This window comes from Portunus trituberculatus, chromosome 7, assembly GCF_017591435.1.
Source record: "Portunus trituberculatus isolate SZX2019 chromosome 7, ASM1759143v1, whole genome shotgun sequence".
Lineage (NCBI taxonomy): Eukaryota > Metazoa > Arthropoda > Malacostraca > Decapoda > Portunidae > Portunus > Portunus trituberculatus.
The window spans coordinates 3,937,535-3,957,043 of record NC_059261.1 but is presented as its reverse complement, the minus strand read 5'-3'; the positions used below and the strand labels follow the sequence as shown (position 1 = coordinate 3,957,043).

The window sequence follows — 19,509 nt, the reverse complement described above, 5'->3', positions numbered from 1 at the left end:
ATTCAGTTAATATAGCCCCCCCTCCTGCCACCTCCCAACACCTCCCGCCCCGTCAGGTAGGCTACATCTGTCTCCCTCTCCTCCCCCAGCAGTTCCTATTCTTCTAGCGGCGCGGCGGATGACGATATCAACGATGTGGCGGCGATGGGTGGCGTCAACCTGGGGGAGGAGTCACAGCGCATCCTGGACTCCACCGGCTTTGTGGGGACGCAGATCCGCTCCTGCAAGGACGAGAACTTCCTCTTCAGTGCCCCTCTCACACAGCGGATAAGACAGATATGTGAGTGTTTGTAGAGGCATAGGGAGGCATTGGGCATGAAGACAGATATGTGAGTGTTTGGAGGGGCACTTGGAAGCACTGGGCATGAAGACATATATGAGTGTTTGGAGGGGCACAGGGAGGCACTGGGCATATGTGAGTGTTTGGAGGGAGGGTTTTGGGATAGGTTACGTTTGATTAGATATAGTAGAAATTAATGTTTTTTTTTTTTTTTTTTTTTTTTTTTTCCCACAGCAGATTAGACATATGTGAGTTGTAGAAGTATAGGGAGGGACTGGGCAGGCTTTTAGATAGGTCAAGTTTGATTAGATGGTAGAAATAAGTGTTTTTTTTCAGAATGGATAACAGGTATGTGAGTGTTTGGAGAGGCACAGGGAGAGACTGGGCATGTTTTTGGATAGGTTAGATTAGATATGGTAGAGATAAGTGTTTTTTCACAGCAGATAAGACAGATATGTGAGTTGCAGAGGGACAGGGAAGGGTTGTGCATGTTTTGATGTAGTAAAGATTAGGCTATGTTAGGCTAGGTTAGGTTTTATAGAGATATGTAAGTGCTGGAGGAAAGGAAGGTGCTGGGTGTGTTTTATTTAAGTTAATTTAGATTAGAATTGCCGGAGATAGGTTAGGTTAGGTTAAAATTGGCAGAATGACATTAAGTATGAGAGGAAAGGGAGAAGAGGTGGCTGTTCTCAGTTAGGTAAAGATATATAAGTGTGGGAGAGGAGAGAAAAGCTGTGTGTTTGTGTAGAGGTTATGAAGTGTTTTGAGAGGAATAAGCTAGATTTGTGTGTGTTTTTGATAGAGAATTGGGTTAGAAAGTGAGACAGTGTGGCTATGTAAGTGTAGGAGAGAAAATGAGGAAAGCTGTGTGTTTGTGAAGAAGTTATAAAGTGTTTTGGAGAGGAATAAGCTAAATATGTGTCTGTTTTGGGGAGTGAATTGGGTTAGAAAGTAAGACAGTGTGGCTGTGTAAGTGAAGGAGAGGACAGGAAGGGATAGGTAGATTAATTAGGTCAGATCCAGATGCCATCGCCTTGCAGACAGATTCAGACAAGATGAATGAGTGGACAGACAAATGGCAGATGCAGTTCAACATTAACAAGTACTTAGCTTAGGAAGAGGAAATTCACACAATAGGAACACAATAAATACTGAGGCACTAGAAGGTTCAGAATATGAAAAGGAGTTGGGAGTTATAGTTACCTCCAATCTTGGTCAAAGAAAGCAATGTATAGAGGCTATAAATAAGACAGATACCTCCTCCTCCTCCTCCTCCTCCTCCTCCTCCTCCTCCTCCTGCAGGTTCAAAGTATAGCCTTGTTGACAATAGAAGGCATTTAGGAGAGAAATAACTGTTACCTTCACCTCTTCAGTTAGTTTTGCAGTCAGGCTCACCACCTTCCCCTTGTGCAGGTTCAAAGTACGGCCTTGATGACGCCCCTAAGGATGTGGTGGCGCTGGTCTCGCACGCCACACAGGAGAGACTCAAGACCATCGTGGAGAAGCTGGCAGTCATCGCAGACCACAGATTAGAGATTATTAAGGTGAGGCGGGGACCTTTTATCGGGTTTTTTTTTTTTATTTTTATCTATTTATTTTTATTTTTATTTATTTATTTATTTTTATCTATTTATTTTTATTTTTATTTATTTATTTATTTTATTTATTTATTTATTATTTAGTGTGTGTGTGTGTGTGTGTGTGTGTGTGTGTGTGTGTGTGTGTGTATGTATGTATGTATGTATGTATGTATTAACTTTTTTTTTTTTTTTTTTTTTTTTTCTCCGTTAAGATTTCTTTTCTGTTTTCTCCTTACTCATCAATCTTCTTTCTTTTTTATTTTCTGTCTTTTCTTCTACTTCTGTCTACCTTTTGTGTGTGTGTGTGTGTGTGTGTGTGTAACTTTTCTGCTTTTTTTTCTATCCTTTTCAAGTTCTCTGTGCTATATTTCCTCCTCTTTCTCTTTTCTTGTCAATCGTTTTCTCTCTCTCTCTCTCTCTCTCTCTCTCTCTCTCTCTCTCTCTCTCTCTCTCTCTCTCTCTCTCTCTCTCTCTCTCTCTCTCTCTCTCTCTCTCTCTCTCTCTCTCTCTCTCTCTCTCTCTCTCTCTCCATAACAATAAAATACAAGACAACACAGACTAACCATACCCCTTCCCTTGCCTTCCTCTCTCTCTCCCTCAGCAATGTGACGCCCGGTACGAGGTGAAGCAGGATGTCAAGGCACAGCTGCGTTTCCTGGAAGAACTCGACAAGCTGGAGAAGAAACGCAAGGACGAGCAAGAGAGAGAGATGCTCCTGCGCGCCGCCAAGTCCCGTAGCAAATCAGAAGACCCCGAGCAGGCCAAGCTGAAGGCAAAGGCGAAGGAGGTGAGAGTCAGAGAGAGATGTTACTGAAGGAATGTTTTGTGTGAGTTCACCTCTTCAAACACACCTCTCATTAACCACATCACCCATTAAACACACCACTCTTGAAACAAACCACCCATTAGCCACACCACTCTTGAAACACACCACCCATTAGCCACACCACACTTGATCCCTTCCCCCACATCTTGACCACACCCAACCCACATCTGACCCCATACCACATTTGAAATAATTCACCTCCTGTATCTTAACCACTCTTAACCTAACCTAACCCACACCACTTTTGAAATAATTAAACTGCACTTGACCTAACACAGCCTAACCTAACCTAAGCTAACCAGCTCATGACCCACACCTGTCTCGACCCACAGATGCAGCGTGTGGAGATGGAGGAGATGAGACAGAGAGACGCAAATCGCACCGCCCTCAACGCACTTCAGGGACCCAAGAAGAAACCCAAGCTAGATCTCAGTGTGGCGGACGAGGTGAGTGTGTGCATACGTGTGTGTGTGTGTGTGTGTTCTGTGTTGTGTCTTTCCTTGTCCTATCTATGTCTTTTCTATTTCTCCTTCCTTCTGTTTGTTCATTTTTGGGTGTTTATCTTTTTTTTTAGTGTTTCATTTTTTTTTTCTTCGTTATCTTTCTTTTTTCCTTCTTTTCCTTTCTTTTTTTTTTTATCTGGATTTCTTTCTTTTCTTTTTTCTATCTTTCTTCCTCCCATTCTCTCTTTCTCTATTTCTTGTAGTTAACCTTTTTTTTATGGCTTTTTGTCTCATTTTCTCTTTTTTCCTTTATTACTGTTTCTCTCTCTCTCTCTCTCTCTCTCTCTCTCTCTCTCTCTCTCTCTCTCTCTCTCTCTCTCTCTCTCTCTCTCTCTCTCTCTCTCTCTCTCATTGTTTTCCTTGTTTATGTTAATTTTAGTTGTTTAAAAGTGTAATGTTGAAATCTGTTTGCTAACTTTTTTTTTTTTTTATTTATTTATTTTTTTGTGTGTTTTTTAATCAGTAGTGTTGATTATGACTCTGTTCAGTTTTGTAGAGGTAAACACACACACACACACACACACACACACACACACACACACACACACACACACACACACACACACACACACACACACACACACACACACACACGGTAGCTCAGTGGTTAGAGCGCTGGCTTCACAAGCCATAGGACCGGGGTTCGATTCCCCGGCTGGGTGGAGATATTTGGGTGTGTCTCCTTTGACGTGTGTAGCCCTTGTTCACTGTTCACTGTTCAGTGTTCACCTAGCAGTGAGTAGGTACGGGATGTAAATCGAGGAGTTGTAACCTTGTTGTCCCGGTGTGTGGTGTGTGCCTGGTCTCAGGCCTATCCCAAGATCGGAAATAATGAGCTCTGAGCTCGTTCCGTAGGGTAACGTCTGGCTGTCTCGTCAGAGACTGCACCATATCAAACAGTGAATTACACACACACACACACACACACACACACACACACACACACACACACACACACACACACACACACACACACACACACACACACTTTTCCATTCGCCCAAAACACGCACTTCTTTTTAATTTTATTTCCTTTCCTATCACCCCACTCTCTCTCTCTCTCTCTCTCTCTCTCTCTCTCTCTCTCTCTCTCTCTCTCTCTCTCTCTCTCTCTCTCTCTCTCTCTCTCTCTCTCTCTCTCTCTCTCTTTATTTATTTATTTATTTTGTTTATTTACCTATTTATTTTATATAAGAGGAAAAACTGGCCAAGGGTAACGTAAATGAAAAAAGATTAGGCCTACTTAGTTATCAGTCCTCTTGCAGGTTTGAGAGTGAGTTACCAAAAAAAAAATAATAATAATAAGAAAAAAAATAATAATAATAATAATAAAGGCAAGGAGGACACATTACTTATTGTCCTCCTTTATAACACCTAATAGGAGGGTGTTATGTAATGGGGGGGTAACATCTAATGGGGGATGGAGATTAATGGTGTGGGTGAATGCTGAAAAGTGTCATAATATCTGATGGTAGGATGTGATGGTGGTGGTGTAAATTAATGGAGAGAGTTGAATGATGGAGTCTCTTATATAATGGGAGTGTGTAATGGGATGCTGGGATATGTGGTGAGCAGTATCTATAACATCTAATGGTGAGCGTGGGATCAGGCAGACATCCATGCATAGGTTTGAGTCCCACCACGTGCCTCCTTGAAACTTTGTCATTTGTCGAGTGGCTTAAAGTTAGCTACACGTCACCAAATACCCGGGTTCTAGGTGGAGGGGTAGCTGCCTTACACCAAAGATACACTTGGGTGGCGATATGAGGTGTGATATGGGTACCACTATAAATAAAATTGCCTGCGCCACTAATGGGTGGAAGCTGAACACTGCTTCCCATACAGACTCCTCAGGTTGCCTACAGGTGCTGTGGAGTGGTGTCTGTAATGAATATAACTAATGTCATTGTGTATTGTAAAAGATTGTGGTTTAGATTAGTTTGGGATATTTTTATTGTTCTTATTTATTTTATATATAGTTTTGTGTTCTATATTTTTATTGTATTTTATTTTATTTATTTATTTTAAGTGTGTTTTCCAAGTGTTGTTTTTCTTTTGTCTGTCTGTCTGTCTGTCTGTATCTTGTCTTTTCTTTCATTTTCTATTTTTTTGTGTTTCTCGTCGTGTCTCTGTTTTGTTTGATTTCTTATTCCTATTTTCTTCCTTTCTTTCTATTTCTTTTTACTAATCTTTTTTTTTATTTGTTTTCCTTTAATTTTGTTTTACTCTTGACTGTGTTACTTTTTTCAGCCTTCCTTCCTCTTCTTTTTCCTTTTTATCTTATTTTCCATTAGTTATTCTTTTCTGTTTCTTTCTCTTGGTCTCTCTTTCCTTACTGATGTGTGTTTGCTTCCTTCTGTTCTTCCACACCACCCCATCCCATTCCATCCCATCCTACTTTCCCTCTTCTTCATCCTTCCCTTCCTTCCCTTCCCTTTTATCTTCTCTCCTCTCCTCTCCTCTCCTCTCTCCTCTCCTCTCCTCTCCTCTTGCTCTAAGAAATGATAAGTTAACACACACACACACACACACACACACACACACACACACACACACACACACACACACACACACACACACACACAGAGAGAGAGAGAGAGTAATTATTATTATTATTGTTTATGTTTACACTTCCTTTTTTTATTATTATTATTATTATCTTTTCCTGCCTAATTGTTTAGTTTGTTTATTTGTGTTTCCATTTTCTCTTCTAGGGTGGAACATTTAGTGGAACTTTCACCCAGAAGTCGGTAAGCATCTCTGTCACCTTTGCTGTCTGTGTACTACTACTATTACTACCTCCACCCTGCGTTACTGTTACCATTATTCTGCCATGACTCCTCTTTATCAGTTTTTCTTAAGTCTACGCTACTCCCCGGCAGTTTTTTTTTTTTTTTTTTTTTTTTTTTTTACTCATTGTCCTGGTATATTTATGCGTTACTGTTACCATTATTCTGCCATGACTCTCCTCTTATCAATTTTTCCTGAGTCTACGCTACTCCCCGGCAGTTTTCTTTGACATATCCGTATGTTTTCTCATTGTCCCGGTGCATTTTGGGACCAGTTACTTTTTTTTCTTTATATATTAATTGTTGGTATCACTGTGCTGTATTTTTTAATGAATCAATGCCTTATTTTATAATTTTTCATCAGTAATTCTCACAAAATGATGCTGACAATATCCAACGTCATTCTTGAGTACAGTTTTTCTGTCCCTGTTTGAAATTGCATCGTTTGTGGACATTGCCTTGTTTTGGAGGGTTATGGCTTATGACCTGAGTTGTGACTCCAGCTGTGACCCCCTCCCCCCCTCCTCCCTTCCATTATGATCTAAGTCCTCAGTGTTCCCTCAAACCCCAAGGCTGCTGGATGTGCCTGAGGTGTCTTGGTCCTGCTGCTCCCTGTGCCTCCCTGTCCCCTCCCCACCTCCCTTGCTGTGCCCACTGCTGTGTCATGGCTTGGTGTGGTTCTGTGTGTGGCTGTGGGTGTGGGACTGGTGTTGTAGAGGTGGAGTGTGTGTGTGTGTGTGTGTGTGTGTGTGTGTGTGTGCGTGCGTGTGTGTGTGCGCGCGTATGGGTGGCGTTGGTGGTAGTGGTGGTAGTGGCTGACAGTGCCTGGTGCCGACAGATGCCGCTGCGGCCGCGGATCAAGAGGGTCAACATGCGGGACCTCATGTTCTTGATGGAGCAGGAGAAGGAGCTGAACAAGTCACCGCTGCTTTACCGCTCTTACCTCAAGTAGCCGGCCGGGGGGCTGCCGGGTGACGCTGCCTCTCCCCCCGCTGCGGGGGGAGTGCCGGGCCATGCTGCCCCTCCTCTCTCGTGGGTGAGTGCCAGGTGAAACTGCCTCTCCTCTCTGCAGTGCCGCGGAGTGGCCCGCCGGCCAGCGCTGGCGGGGTGGAAGATCTGTGATTCTCTCATGCAGCATGTCAAGTGTCTTATCACCGCGTGGCCTCGGGGCCGAGACCGCTCCGGGGACTGTGATGGGCCGGCCGCCCGGCCACCCGCCGAACATTGCCTCAGGCCCGGCCGGCACCAGTGGACGTGCGAACAGTGGCTTACACACCAGAGAAGGTACAACCAAACCTTTTATTCCCTAAATATATAGTATCAACCCTATTTTGTGCATGAACCATGTAAATATTTCTTGGATAGGAAAATCTTTAAAATATTTTTATCCGATGCCCGTCGTCGCCACGTTACGGAAACTGAGGAGAACCTTTGATACGCAGCCTCTGTAGATACTGTACAGTTTTTAAGACTTGAGGCCTTTTCTGTTATTGTGTTGTTCTTGTACCACAGAGCTACGGTTTGTCTTGCATGCACGGGGCACCGCACAGTCAGGGCGCCGCCACCGCCATCGCTGCTGCTGCTGCTGCCAGGGGGCCACGGCCAGCAAAGTTGCCAAAGACGTAAGCTTCTCTTTTCACCGTGGCCCCGGCAGTGCAGTAGCGGCGGTGGCAGCAGCGGCAGCAGGGGAGAGTTGTTAATACATTGTGCTGGAGGAAGGGAAAACCTTAACTGTAAGACATATGCAAGATGACATTAGGTAAAGAAGTCTACTGTACTTTGTAAGAAATTGTGTAGATGTTGAGGAGACTTTCTTATGATTTGTACTGCTGTACTTGCACCTGATTTTATTGTTACTTCCGCTTCAATTGGCTTGTATTCTCACTTGGTTGAACAAGACTGCTCCTTTGCCGTGCCGCCTGTGTCTGCCGGCGCAAGGCTCGCCGGCCGCCCGGCCGCAGCACAACACCTTCCACCAGTGGCCGGGCGGCGCCGCGGTGCCCTGCAGTGTGCGGCGCCCAGTCCTGCAGTGAGGCGCTGCCGGCGCCGGCCCTCGCTGCCCCGGTGTGTCGTGCAGCACACACAGGTGGCTGCCCATGACACCTTCTGCCGCCCTGGGCCACCCTGCCCTGCTGCTGCTCGTGCCGCCCATCCCCAGGGTGTGGTGCTGCGGGCGCCCGGCACTGTGCCGCCAACACACCCCGGCACACACTGGCCTTCCTGCTTCACCAAAACACAAAACGTGAGAGAAAAGTGACGCGCTGCAGCTTTCACTCCTTCCATTCTTGCTTCCCTGGTCTGCCCTGCGGTGGCGGCGGCCGGCTGCTGGACGTGTGTATCTGTGGTGCCGGGACATGGCGGTGGTGCGGTGGCACGAGGGTGCAGGGCAGTGGTGGTGGCGGGGACGTGCTGAAACAGGTACAACAATGAAGACCAATTGTAGCTAAGCATTTTGTACTGTGTCAAGGATGCTGTGCCTCTGTAATGTGTTTTTGTAATTATATGTTGTTATACAGTTTTGGTTGCTTTTATCTTGTGGTAACCAGAGGGGAGTGTCCAGGCGGCTCCATGTCAGATGGACAGACAGACAGATAGGACAGGAGGGGAGGGGAGGGAGGGGGACAAGTCATGGTGGAGGAAGCCAGTCGCTGGTTTGAGTTCTGACAATCCTTGTGTTTCCCTGATTGTTTTCTCTTCCCGATAGTGACGCTGCACAGTGGGAGGCAGCGCGGCCCATGCACCGTGTCCTGGGGTCTGTTTATTTCCACACACTCATCACCATAGTCACCGTAACTCAGTTCCTAGAGTGGCGAGAGGAGGAGGAGAAGCAGGAAGACATAGACAGTTTGGGCCGCAGCACAAACAAAAACAGGAACACACACAGCACTGCTATCACTGTCAGTCCACCGAGTGAATGCCGGGGACACAGGGACACCCAAACCACTCTGTCTTACCCTGAGGGACTTTTAGGGCCTGTTCAGCAGTGTGTGGCAAAGCTGGGGAGACAGAAAGACCAGGGACAAGGAATGGGGAAGCTTGTGTATTGAAGGGCTGTTGGCAAGGGAAGGAAGTTATATAGAGCTGGTTTGAGGTCAATGTATCCTTCAAAAATAGTGTGTTAAGAGGAAGAATGTGATAAATATGCAGAACTAAGAGAATGAATGTTAATTATGCTGTTTGTGGGAAAGATGGTAGAAAGAAGTGAAAGAAAAGAGTGCTGTTTGAAGTTCAACATTTTCAGTATTGCTGTGTTTAGGAAGGAACGTAAAGAGAGACAGGAATGAGTTGTGTGAATGCTGCTAAGATGCTGTTTTTGGTGAAAACTGCAAGAAAGAAGTGAAGAAAAGTGCTGTTTTAAGTTCAACATCTTTCAGTATTGCTGTGTTTAGGAAGGAATATGACAGAGACAAGAGTGACAGAATTAATGCTGCTAAGTGTGCTGTTTTGGGGAAAGATAATAGAAAGAAGTGAAGGAAAGAGATGTTTTAAGTTCAATATCTTTCAGTATTGCTGCATTTAGGAAGCAAAATAACAAAGAGAGACAGGAATGAGTGTATGAATGCTGCTAATGTGCTGTTTTGGGGAACGATGCTAGAAAGAAGTGAAGAAAAGAGTGTTGTTTTAATTCAATATCTTGTAAAGTAATGCTGGGTTTAGGTGTGAATATAACAAGGACATGAATAAGTAAATGAATACTGTCTTGAAAGGATGCTAGAAAGAAAAAGTATCATTTAGTTCAATATCTTCTAAAGTAATGCTGGGTTTAGGTGTGAATATAACAGACAGGAACAAGTGAAGGAGTGCTGTCTGGGAAGGGTGCTAGAAAGAAATTAAGGAAAAGAAGTGCTGGTTAGTTAAGTTTCTTTAGTACCAGGACAGATGAAGCAAGTGCTGGTGTGCTGTTGTATAGAGAAGCTAAAGATTTAAAGCTCTGGCAGGGAAAGTGGAGAAAAAGAAGAGTAAAAGGATGCTAGTTTGATCTGACAGTGCTTTTTAGTGGCAGAGGAAGAGACTGCATTGAGACCAGTAAGGAAATTGTTAAACTGAGACGAGTGTATGCTAGTTTCATTTGTGCTTTGTTGTGAATAAAGAAGTAATGGAGAGCAGTGAGGGAAGAATCTAAACTGGAAATGAGGGATAGAAAGATGATGCTAGGAAGACTTAGTAAGAAAAACAAAGGAAAAGTTGAGTTTAGTAGAAAGAGGTAATAGAAAACAGCAAGGAAAAGATGAGTGATGATAGGAAGGTGTAATAAAAGAAGTAAAAAGTGATGCTAGGATGTAATAGAAGACAGGAAAAGATAAATAATGTTAGGAAGATGTAATGAAAAAGTAAAAGATAAGTGATGCTAGAAAGATGAAATAGAAAACAGGAAAAGATGGAAGTATGCAAGTGAAGAATGGTTAGATGAAAGCTAGGTTGAATTTGTTTTGTGCTTTGTGATGGGAAAGAAGAATAGGTAGTGGAAGTGAAGAATAGAGACAGGCAATGCTAGGAAGTTGTAATAGAAAGCAGTAACAAAGAAACTGGAGTGTTGAAGCAAATAATGGTCAGACTGATGGACATTAGGAAGAGAATAATGAGTGTGGTATGGAAAAAAAATTACCAGAAATGAAGAATGGTTAGATGGATGCTAGTTTGACTTCACACTGGTTCATCATGGCAGAGTTTGTGCTTTGTAATGGGAAATAAAAGTGTAATAAGTGGCAAGAAGGTTAGGTAGTGGAAGTGAAGAACAGACAGGCAATGCTAGAAATGTGCAATGAAAGCAGTAAAGAAGAAACTGAACTGTCGAAGCAAAGAATGGTCAGACAGATGGATGTTAGGAAGAGAATGTAATGAGTGTGATAAGGGAAAAAGATAACCAGAAATTAAGAAAAGTTAGATGGACGCTAGCTTGACTTCACACTGATTCATCATGGCAGGGAAAGATGTGATAGAGAGCAGTGAGGGAAAAGTTGAAATGAAGTGAAAAACAGTGAGAGTTATAATGATGTTTGGTATTATTGAAGAGAACATCAGATTAGAAAGCAAGAGATGCTTACCAGCAGAAAAAATTGACACTCATTATTTAAATATTTCCATTAATCATTTCAAAATATGACATTTGTGGACCAGAAATATGAGTATTGTCTGGAATTATGAAACCTTGAAAATATTTTGAGTGGTAGTTCATGTGTGTGTGTGTGTGTGTGTGTGTGTGTGAATTGTAGATCTTTAAAAACAAAATTGCAATGGTAGGATGTGTGTGTGTGTGTGTGTGTGTTCTCTTCAGTTGCAAAAAAGAAAAGCTGGGGATGTGCTGAGTGTGGGGGTGAAAGGTGGACAGACAGGCAGGTAGGCAGGCAGTGCAGATGGGTGAAGGGGTGTTAGGGACAGACTGGCTTGGCTGGAGTAATGTACTTAAGATAGGACAGTGTGTGTGTGTGTGTGTGTGTGCGCATTTGTATGTGTTGCTGGGACTAGTGGTGGGTGAGGGCAGCAGCAGCAGCGGCAGCAGTCAGGTGTCATGGTCTCCGCAAATTCAAGATCAAACATTAAGCAGTTCTGTAGTAGATTTATATATATATACATATATACATATAAATATATATGATATAAATATATACATACATTTATATAATTATGAGTCTTTTTTCTACTTTTTTCTCTTTTTCCACTTTTTGGTTGACGTGACATGTTTCACTAGAATTTATTTTATTAAACCTTTCAGGAAGAGTTTTATTTCTACTTTTGTACGTATTAGTCATGTCTTGTTTCTTCACCGCAGTTAAGTTAGTTTGGGGTGGCTGATGGGAGGTGGTAGTGGTGGTGGTGGTGATGGTGGTGGTGGTGTTGGTGTTGGTGTTGAGGGCATGAAGGGCCCAGCCTGAGGGCATTGCGTGGCCTGAGCAGGGTCGGTGAGGCTGGGAGTGAAGACCCTTGACTGTTACACACAAATCTCCTGTGAAGGGGTGTTGCCGTGTCCTTCAGTGCTTGTTGGCGTGATCTGTGGCTCTCGGTAGTCTCAGAGGTCACCTAGCAGAGCAGCACCCACTGACCTAACAAGTGGTTTATCTGTGAGGTCTTCCTGTGGCTGAGGTGTGGCACTGCAGCCCAGCACTCCACACTCACCAATAAAAAAGGGTTTATGTGTCTCCTAGAAGAGCTTGTCAAGGTGTTTCTGCTCCCCAAGTGTTGCATTAAGGTGTGTAGCATCAGCAGCACCCTGGCCAGCCTTCCTCAGTGCTGTGTCACCAAGAGGAGGCTGTCAGGAAGTGAAGGGTGTTTATATCTGAGTGTTGCAAGGACTGTGTGGTGTCAGCAGCCTGCCCATCCCTCATTGGCGTAGGGCAGCCTGTGGTATGTGGCGTTTGGCGTGTGGTGTGCATAGGGCAGTGATGGTGTGATGGTGTGGTAGTGTTAAGGGCTGCCGGAGGACTTGTGGTGGTGCACGGTGTGGTGTGGTGTGTGGCCAGGGTGAGGTCTGGCATTACCATGGCTGGCTGGTGTGTCTCGGTGAGTGGCGAGGACCACGGCACGGCTGAGTCTTGTGGATTCATTTTTTTGTGGATTCATTTTTTGTAACCCCTAATGCTGTACTGTAATAGTGTAGACCAATGCAGGTTAATATTTTTATATAAATTATTTATCACTCCAATTAATAAAAATCACATCCAGAGTTTTGTGTTTTGCATGACTGACTGAGTTATAGTGGGAGACACTGGTGCAGAGAAGAGAAGAGAAAGAGGAGGAGGAGGAGCAAGTGATAGAACAAAAAAAGAATAGAAACAAAATAAGGAAAAGATTCAAGACTAAATTTTATTGCATTTCCTCTTAAAATCACAGACAAACCTCACACTGGGATTTTCTATTGGCAACAAAAGTTACAACCGCTAAATCAATCCCTCACACCACCCTACACACTGCTAGCCGACACCTTGCCCTGCCATGTTATAGTCAGTTGATGTGTTACTTTATCAAAAAGGAACATATGCTCATCTTTTCTGTTCTGTCCCAATGTATTTTCTCATCAAAACAAGAATACAGTTATGTTTTTTCCCCATGTCATCATACTACAAGCAAACATTTATCCTTCCTGTTCTCTCTCAAGCTTCCTCATTCAGCAAAACATCCAGATATAAGCGAGAAACACAAAAGAAGACCAGTTTAGTGATTACATATCGTTAAGGCAAGATTTCATTTTTCCTTTCTCTTACAAGGTTACTAAGCAAAACACTTGAATACTTCACTCTCTCACAATCAGCAGTAGTAGAAGCAATGTGTGGAGTCTTAACAAGCATTCAAAAGACAGTTAGGAATAAAAAGGAATATGTTTTGCTATTTAACCCTTTCAGTACTGGAACACATTTTTTACCATGAGTTTTGGGTACGACTAGACGATTTTATTGACATTAGGAAGGGTCTATGGCGGTCAGAAGATTAATGACTAGAGTCTTCACTATTTTAATCCCCACATATGTTTCTGAAGCTGTATAATATCGCCAAATAGTCACCAGAATTAATATGAAAATGCGTCATGGTACTGAAGGGGGTTAGAGTTCAAAGATAACACAATTAGCAGCACCAGAAGCAATGTGTGAAGTCTTACAAGCATCAAGACAGTGATAAAAGAACACTGCATTATTCCTTCACAGTTTAGAGATCGTGTGTGGGTGAGGGACAAGTGAAGGTGTCTCAGGGATTGGTGGTGAGGGGAAGGTGGACCAGGTGGCAGGCAAGGGTTAGGTCAGGGATGTAGTCAGACAGTTTAAGGAGTTTATGTTATCTATTTACAGGGTGTTGAAAAAAGATGATGGTCTGATTTAAAACTGCTTTTCTATTATTATTATTATTATTATTTTTATTTATTTTTTTTTTTTTATTATTATTATGTAGCTTGACTTGCTTTTGTTTTTCATTTTTGTTTTTCTTTAGTCCCTCAGATTGACTTCTTTATGTTTTCTAGCACAGGTTTGTCTCTTTTTCCTTTATTTTTCCTTACACAAACTTAATCTTTTACATATTTCTCAAACTAGTTCAATATCTCCTTAAGCTGAATTTTTTCCATATTCTCTCTCTCTCTCTCTCTCTCTCTCTCTCTCTCTCTCTCTCTCTCTCTCTCTCTCTCTCTCTCTCTCTGAAACTAGCTTGAATTTTCACTTTTCTTCCTTTTTTTTTTTTTTTTTTCCCTAGACAAATTTTATCAACTTGCATTTCTTTCAAACAAGGTTGATTTTACCTTTTTTTCCCTTTGCAGAACCGTAATCTACTTTTTATTACATTTTTCCCCACAGTATTTTAATATAATTTCCATTCACATCCCTTCATTCCTCAGACAGGCTACCTAATATCATGTATTTAGCTTAGGGAGTAACAGTAACCAAACATTTGTCTCCAGACCTCTCATATACACAGACACACACACACACAGTCACCTCATTACTTTCAAAAGCCTGTAGTTAAAGCGACAAGGATTTTTAAGGGTGTTTTATATGGTTCTAGTGACATGAATAAAATCTATTAGGAGAGGGAAGTGGTCTTGGTTGGCTAGTCATCTCTGTGGCCTTAGAAAATAGTCGTGGGGAGAGAGAAGTGTTTGTCAAGCTACGAGGGTTTTTTAGGGTGTTTTATATGGTTCTAGTGATGGATGAATAAATTGTATACACGTTATTAAAAGGAGAAATGGCCTCTGTCAGTTAGTCATCTTTGTGGCCTTGGAACAGTCATGGAGAAAAAGGATTTGTCAAGCTATGAGGGTTTTTAAGAGTGCTGTTTTATGGTTTCTAGTGAACTAAAATCAAGCTTTTAAAGAAATTGTCATGGCCTTGGAAATAATCACTGAGAGAGTAAAGTGTTTTGATTTGTGTTAGTTCAAGCTACAAGGATTTTTAAGGGTCTTTTTTTCATGGTACTAGTGAAGGGTGAGGTGAATAAAACCTATACATGCTAGTAAAAGGAGAAATTGTCATGTTTGGTCAGTTAATCATGGTGAGAAAGAAAGTGTTTTGATTGTGTTAGTTCAAGGATTTTTAAGGATCTTTTATGCGGCTCTAGTGACTGATGAATACATTCTATACACATTATTAAAAGGAGAAATTGTCTTGTTTGGTCAGTTACCTCTGTGGCCTTGGGAAATAATCATGGTGAGAAAGAGTTTTGATCTGTGTATTAGTTCAAGCTACAAGGATTTTTAAGGACCTTTTACTCGGCTGTAGTGACTGATGAATAAATTCTAAACACATTACTAAAAGGAGAAATGGTCTTGGTTGGTTGGTCATCTTAGTGGCCTTGGAAAATAGTCATGGTGAGAGAAGAGTGTTTGTTTTGATCTATGCGTAATAATTAGTGCATTATGGGAGGCACAGGGCAAGACAGTTACAAGTGAAGTCAATTACGTACTATTATATATACAGATATCTATATATATATATGGGAGAGAAAGCAGTGAGGATTTTAATGTACTACTTGCTTTTATTGATTCATTTTTGGGGATGCATCATTCCTAATAGAGTTTTTCTAAGTCATAGTTGTTTTATTCCTCCTTTTTGAGTGTGACAATAAATCAGGTTTTTTTTTTTTTTTTTTTTTCTATACAGAGAGAGAGGGAATGGTTGACCGGAAGGTTGAATCACATTTTTTAAAGTTGTCATTCCTCAAAGTGTGTCTCGTGGAGTAGTATTCTATGTACATATCTTGTCAGTCCTCTTTTAAGTACTTTTTAATTTAATTTTCTATTTATGTATTCATTTTTCTACCTAGTGGAAAATTTTATCTCCATAATTTTCTTAGTTACTTTTTTTCTCTTCAGTGTGTTCAGTGGATTGCCTAGAAAATTTATTTATTGATTTATTTTTCATTTATTTATTTATTTTTAAGGAGTGACTAGAAACTTTTTTTTTTTATCAGTGTTGCTTAATTGCTTCAACTCAACAGTGAATAGAGGAGGAGGAGGAGGAGGACTGTTAGCTGAATTCCTTAGCTCAGACAGAAGGGAGGAGAACTGTTACTTCATCTTACACTCGGAGGAGGAGTCCCTAGTCAAACGTGAAGGAAAGATGAGAAAGAGGAAGAGAAGGAGGAGGAGGAAGAGGAGGAAGACTTGTTTACATATTTCACTTTTCCAGAGTCAAACAGTCAATTGCACTTAACTGTCGATGTGTTAACAATTTAGCAACGATCTAATGAGTAATGAGTGTAGTTTGTTTGTGAGGTGACCAGAGGATCGAGGTACTAATGAGTGAAGTTTGATAGTGACCAGAGGAGACATTCTATCACCTTTCCAGTGGTTGGGTATTAAAATGTATTCCAATCGATATATTTCACGATCTAACGATTGTATATTGGTAGTTAGTGGTTAGTTTATTTATTTATTTATTCATTTATTATTTATTATTTTATTCATTTATTTTTTTCACTGATCTAAATTACCATATCTACGCCTGTGTGTATGATGAATACGGGCTTATCTCTTTCAATACTGGGACACATTTTTACCTTGAGATTTATGTACAATTAAACAATTTTATTGACATTATGAAGGGTCTATGTAGGTCAAAAGATCAATGGACTCAGTCTTCACTATTCTAATCCTCCTCATAAGTTTCTGGAGCTGTATAAAATCACCAAATAGTAAGCAGAGTGAATATGGAAATGCGTCACAGTACTGAAGACTTTAAGCTTAATTATAAGTACTACACACAGGCCTAATCACGTAAAACTGACACTGTAAGGGGACTGGTGACTGAGTGGACCTTCTTTTTTTTTTTCTCTCTCTCTCTCTTGTTACCCTTGGCCAGTCTTTCCCTCTTCCATTACAAAAAAAAAAAAAAAAAAACTAAGAGGACCAAGTCTCCCCCAAAAATAGCGGACCGCCCCCTCCTCTCCACAACCTCCCTCCTTTCCTTCCTCCCCCTCCTCCTTTTAGCTACACCACTTCAAGGGACATACCTAACTACAATCTGACATATATTTAATGGTGTAGTGAAATGCATAGTAAAAGATGGCTTGAGCTGTAATTGCTCTGGGATGGGTAACTATAAGTGGCCACGAAGGTATACAATGATTGAGTGGTTGGTTGTTGAATGCAAGCAATTAGAGGCGTGGTGTGTTATAATGGAATGGCTAGTTGGGTAATTACATGCAGGGAGGTGGGGACTGTGAATTGACGGAGAGTTTAGGTTATATGAGGGATGAAGTACACACACAGAGAGAGAGAGAGAGAGCTACATCTATCGTACATTCATTGAAATAAGCATAATAAAGTCTCAAGCTATCACTGAAGTAAGATTATGAAGGTAAACGAGCAGGTAACGAGCATTAAAGAGGGCAAATGCTTGTAAACCCACCTCTTATAGCAACAAACTGACTTATTGACACCTGTTATCGAAAAAAATAATAATAAATAAATAGATAATGATAGTTGATCGAGTAAAGTATTAATGTGTATCTAGTGCTTCTAGTGACCCCAAAGCGAAGAATAGATAAAGATGATAAAGAGGAAATGCATGTCAAATCATAAAACGTACATACTTGAATTGAGTAACTGGAACGAAGATAAAACATAAGAGTAGGTGAAGCATTAATACATATCAATCAAGGTTAGAGCCAACCTCCTTCATATCAATAGACTACGCCTCCTCCTCCTCCTCTCTCTCTCTCTCTCTCTAGAAAAAAAATGGTGTTTAAGAGGAAATACCTGTCAAATCATCAAACGTAATAAAAGACTTGAATTGATTATTTGTAACCACCAACAGGAAACGCGAAAACAAGCTAGTGAATGAGGCACGGAGGTCTTAAAAGTAGGTAGGTAGTCTGTTGATCGAGTCTAATACAATAGGGAAAGGCTCATAAACTCGTCTCGTTACAAATAAATCAATGAAACTAACAAAAACAAGAAAACATGAAGAAACACACACACACACACACACACACACACACACACATTATTACTTTACTCTATCAACTATCATTATCTATTTATTTATTATTATTTTTTTTTCGATAACAGGTGTCAATAAGTCAGTTTGTTGCTATAAGAGGTGGTTTTACAAGCACTTGCCCTCTCTTTAATGCTCGTTTACCTTCATAATCTTACTTCAGTGATGCTTTGTGAGACTTTATTATGCTTTTTTCAATGAATGTACGATGGATCTCTCTCTCTCTCTCTCTCTCTCTCTCTCTCTCTCTCTCTCTCTCTCGTTTACCATCATAATTTTACTTCAATGATAGTTTGTGAGGCTTGTTATTATGTTTACTGCAATGAATATAAGGGGGATATAGCTCTCTCTCTCTCTCTCTCTCTCTCTCTCTCTCTCTCTCTCTCTGTGTGTGTGTGTGTGTGTGTGTGTGTGTGCTTCATCCCTCATATTTCCTAAACTCCCGGTGTGCGTTGTGTGTTGATGTGGTCTCAGTCCTACCCGAAGATCGGTCTATGAGCTCTGAGCTCGCTCCGTAATGGGGAAGACTGGCTGGGTGACCAGCAGACAACCGAGGTGAATTACACCAGCAGACGACCGTGGTAAAAAAAAAAAAAAAAACCTAAAATTCAATGAAATGTACAAAAACACAAAAAAATACATCGGAAAACAAAATATTAAAAAGAGTAATCGAAACCAATAAGCCTTAAAACCCAATAGAAACAAGCTAGGATGAACAAGTATGAACCCTTTCAGTTCTGGGACGCATTTTCACCTTGAATTTTGGGTACAACGAGACGATTTTATTGACATTAGCAAGGGTCTATGGAGGGCAGCGGAAGATTAATGGCTAGAGTCTTTACTATTTGAAATCCCTTACATTAGATTCTGAAGCTGTATAAAATCAAATAGTAAGTTGAATAAATATGGAAACGCATCATATGGTACTTAAGGAATTAAAACAAGACAAAAAACAGAAACCATCTAAAATAGCATAACATAACAAGCATTAACTCTTCAATACTGAGACGCATCTTCACCTTGAATTTTATGTACGATTAGATCATTTTATTGACATTGGGAAAGGTCTATGGAGGTCAGAAGATTAATGGCCAGAATCTACACATGAGTTTCTGAAGCTGTATAAAATCACCAAATAGTAAAGAAAATAAATATGAAACCACTTTATGGTACTGAAGGGGTTAAAATCGACCAAAAACACAGGAACAACGTAAAATAACTTAGAAATTATTAGGCACGTATCCCCAGATGGCGGTAAAAATCAGGGGCTACGAGAGACAAACCTTCAGTCCTCGCCCAGCCTCGGCCCATTCAGTACCTCCCCTTCCTCGTCTCCGTTATGAGTGTTAGACTCTTCTCCGAGTTGTCTATGTTAGAGCATTTGAATCTCGAGCAAGAGAAAGCAGTGATGCCCGCCCTGTGTGAGGAAAGCAGGTGAGTGGCGCCAAGGGGGGAGGAAAAAAAGGAAAAGAAAGAAAACGAGAGGTGGAGGGTGCAGTATTGATGAGCAGAGAGAGCGAGAGGGAGAGAAAAAAAAGGGAAAAACACTCCGCCATCTTGGTATAATTGTATTTTTATCATATTTTCCCTCCTCCCTCGTTTATTCCATCATT

At 41.3% G+C, this 19,509-nt stretch overlaps 1 protein-coding gene across 7 annotated transcripts in view; it reads left to right on the top strand.

The window, feature by feature from the left end:
• LOC123498459 (transcription initiation factor TFIID subunit 4-like) overlaps positions 1 to 12,639 on the top strand; it is a 50,102-nt gene extending 37,463 nt beyond the window's left edge. For 2 of the 7 annotated variants that reach the window (XM_045245597.1, XM_045245580.1), the window contains 6 exons: positions 108 to 280; positions 1,694 to 1,824; positions 2,462 to 2,647; positions 3,019 to 3,132; positions 5,904 to 5,939; positions 6,817 to 12,639. In XM_045245597.1, the coding sequence (XP_045101532.1) occupies positions 108 to 280; positions 1,694 to 1,824; positions 2,462 to 2,647; positions 3,019 to 3,132; positions 5,904 to 5,939; positions 6,817 to 6,930 (754 nt within the window). In that variant the 3' untranslated portion in view covers positions 6,931 to 12,639. Of the gene's footprint in view, positions 1 to 89; positions 281 to 1,693; positions 1,825 to 2,461; positions 2,648 to 3,018; positions 3,133 to 5,903; positions 5,940 to 6,816 lie in introns of all 7 variants that reach the window. The other 5 variants (XM_045245587.1, XM_045245565.1, XR_006672688.1 and 2 more) reach the window with 4 other exon arrangements.
• Positions 12,640 to 19,509: the final 6,870 nt, after the last annotated feature.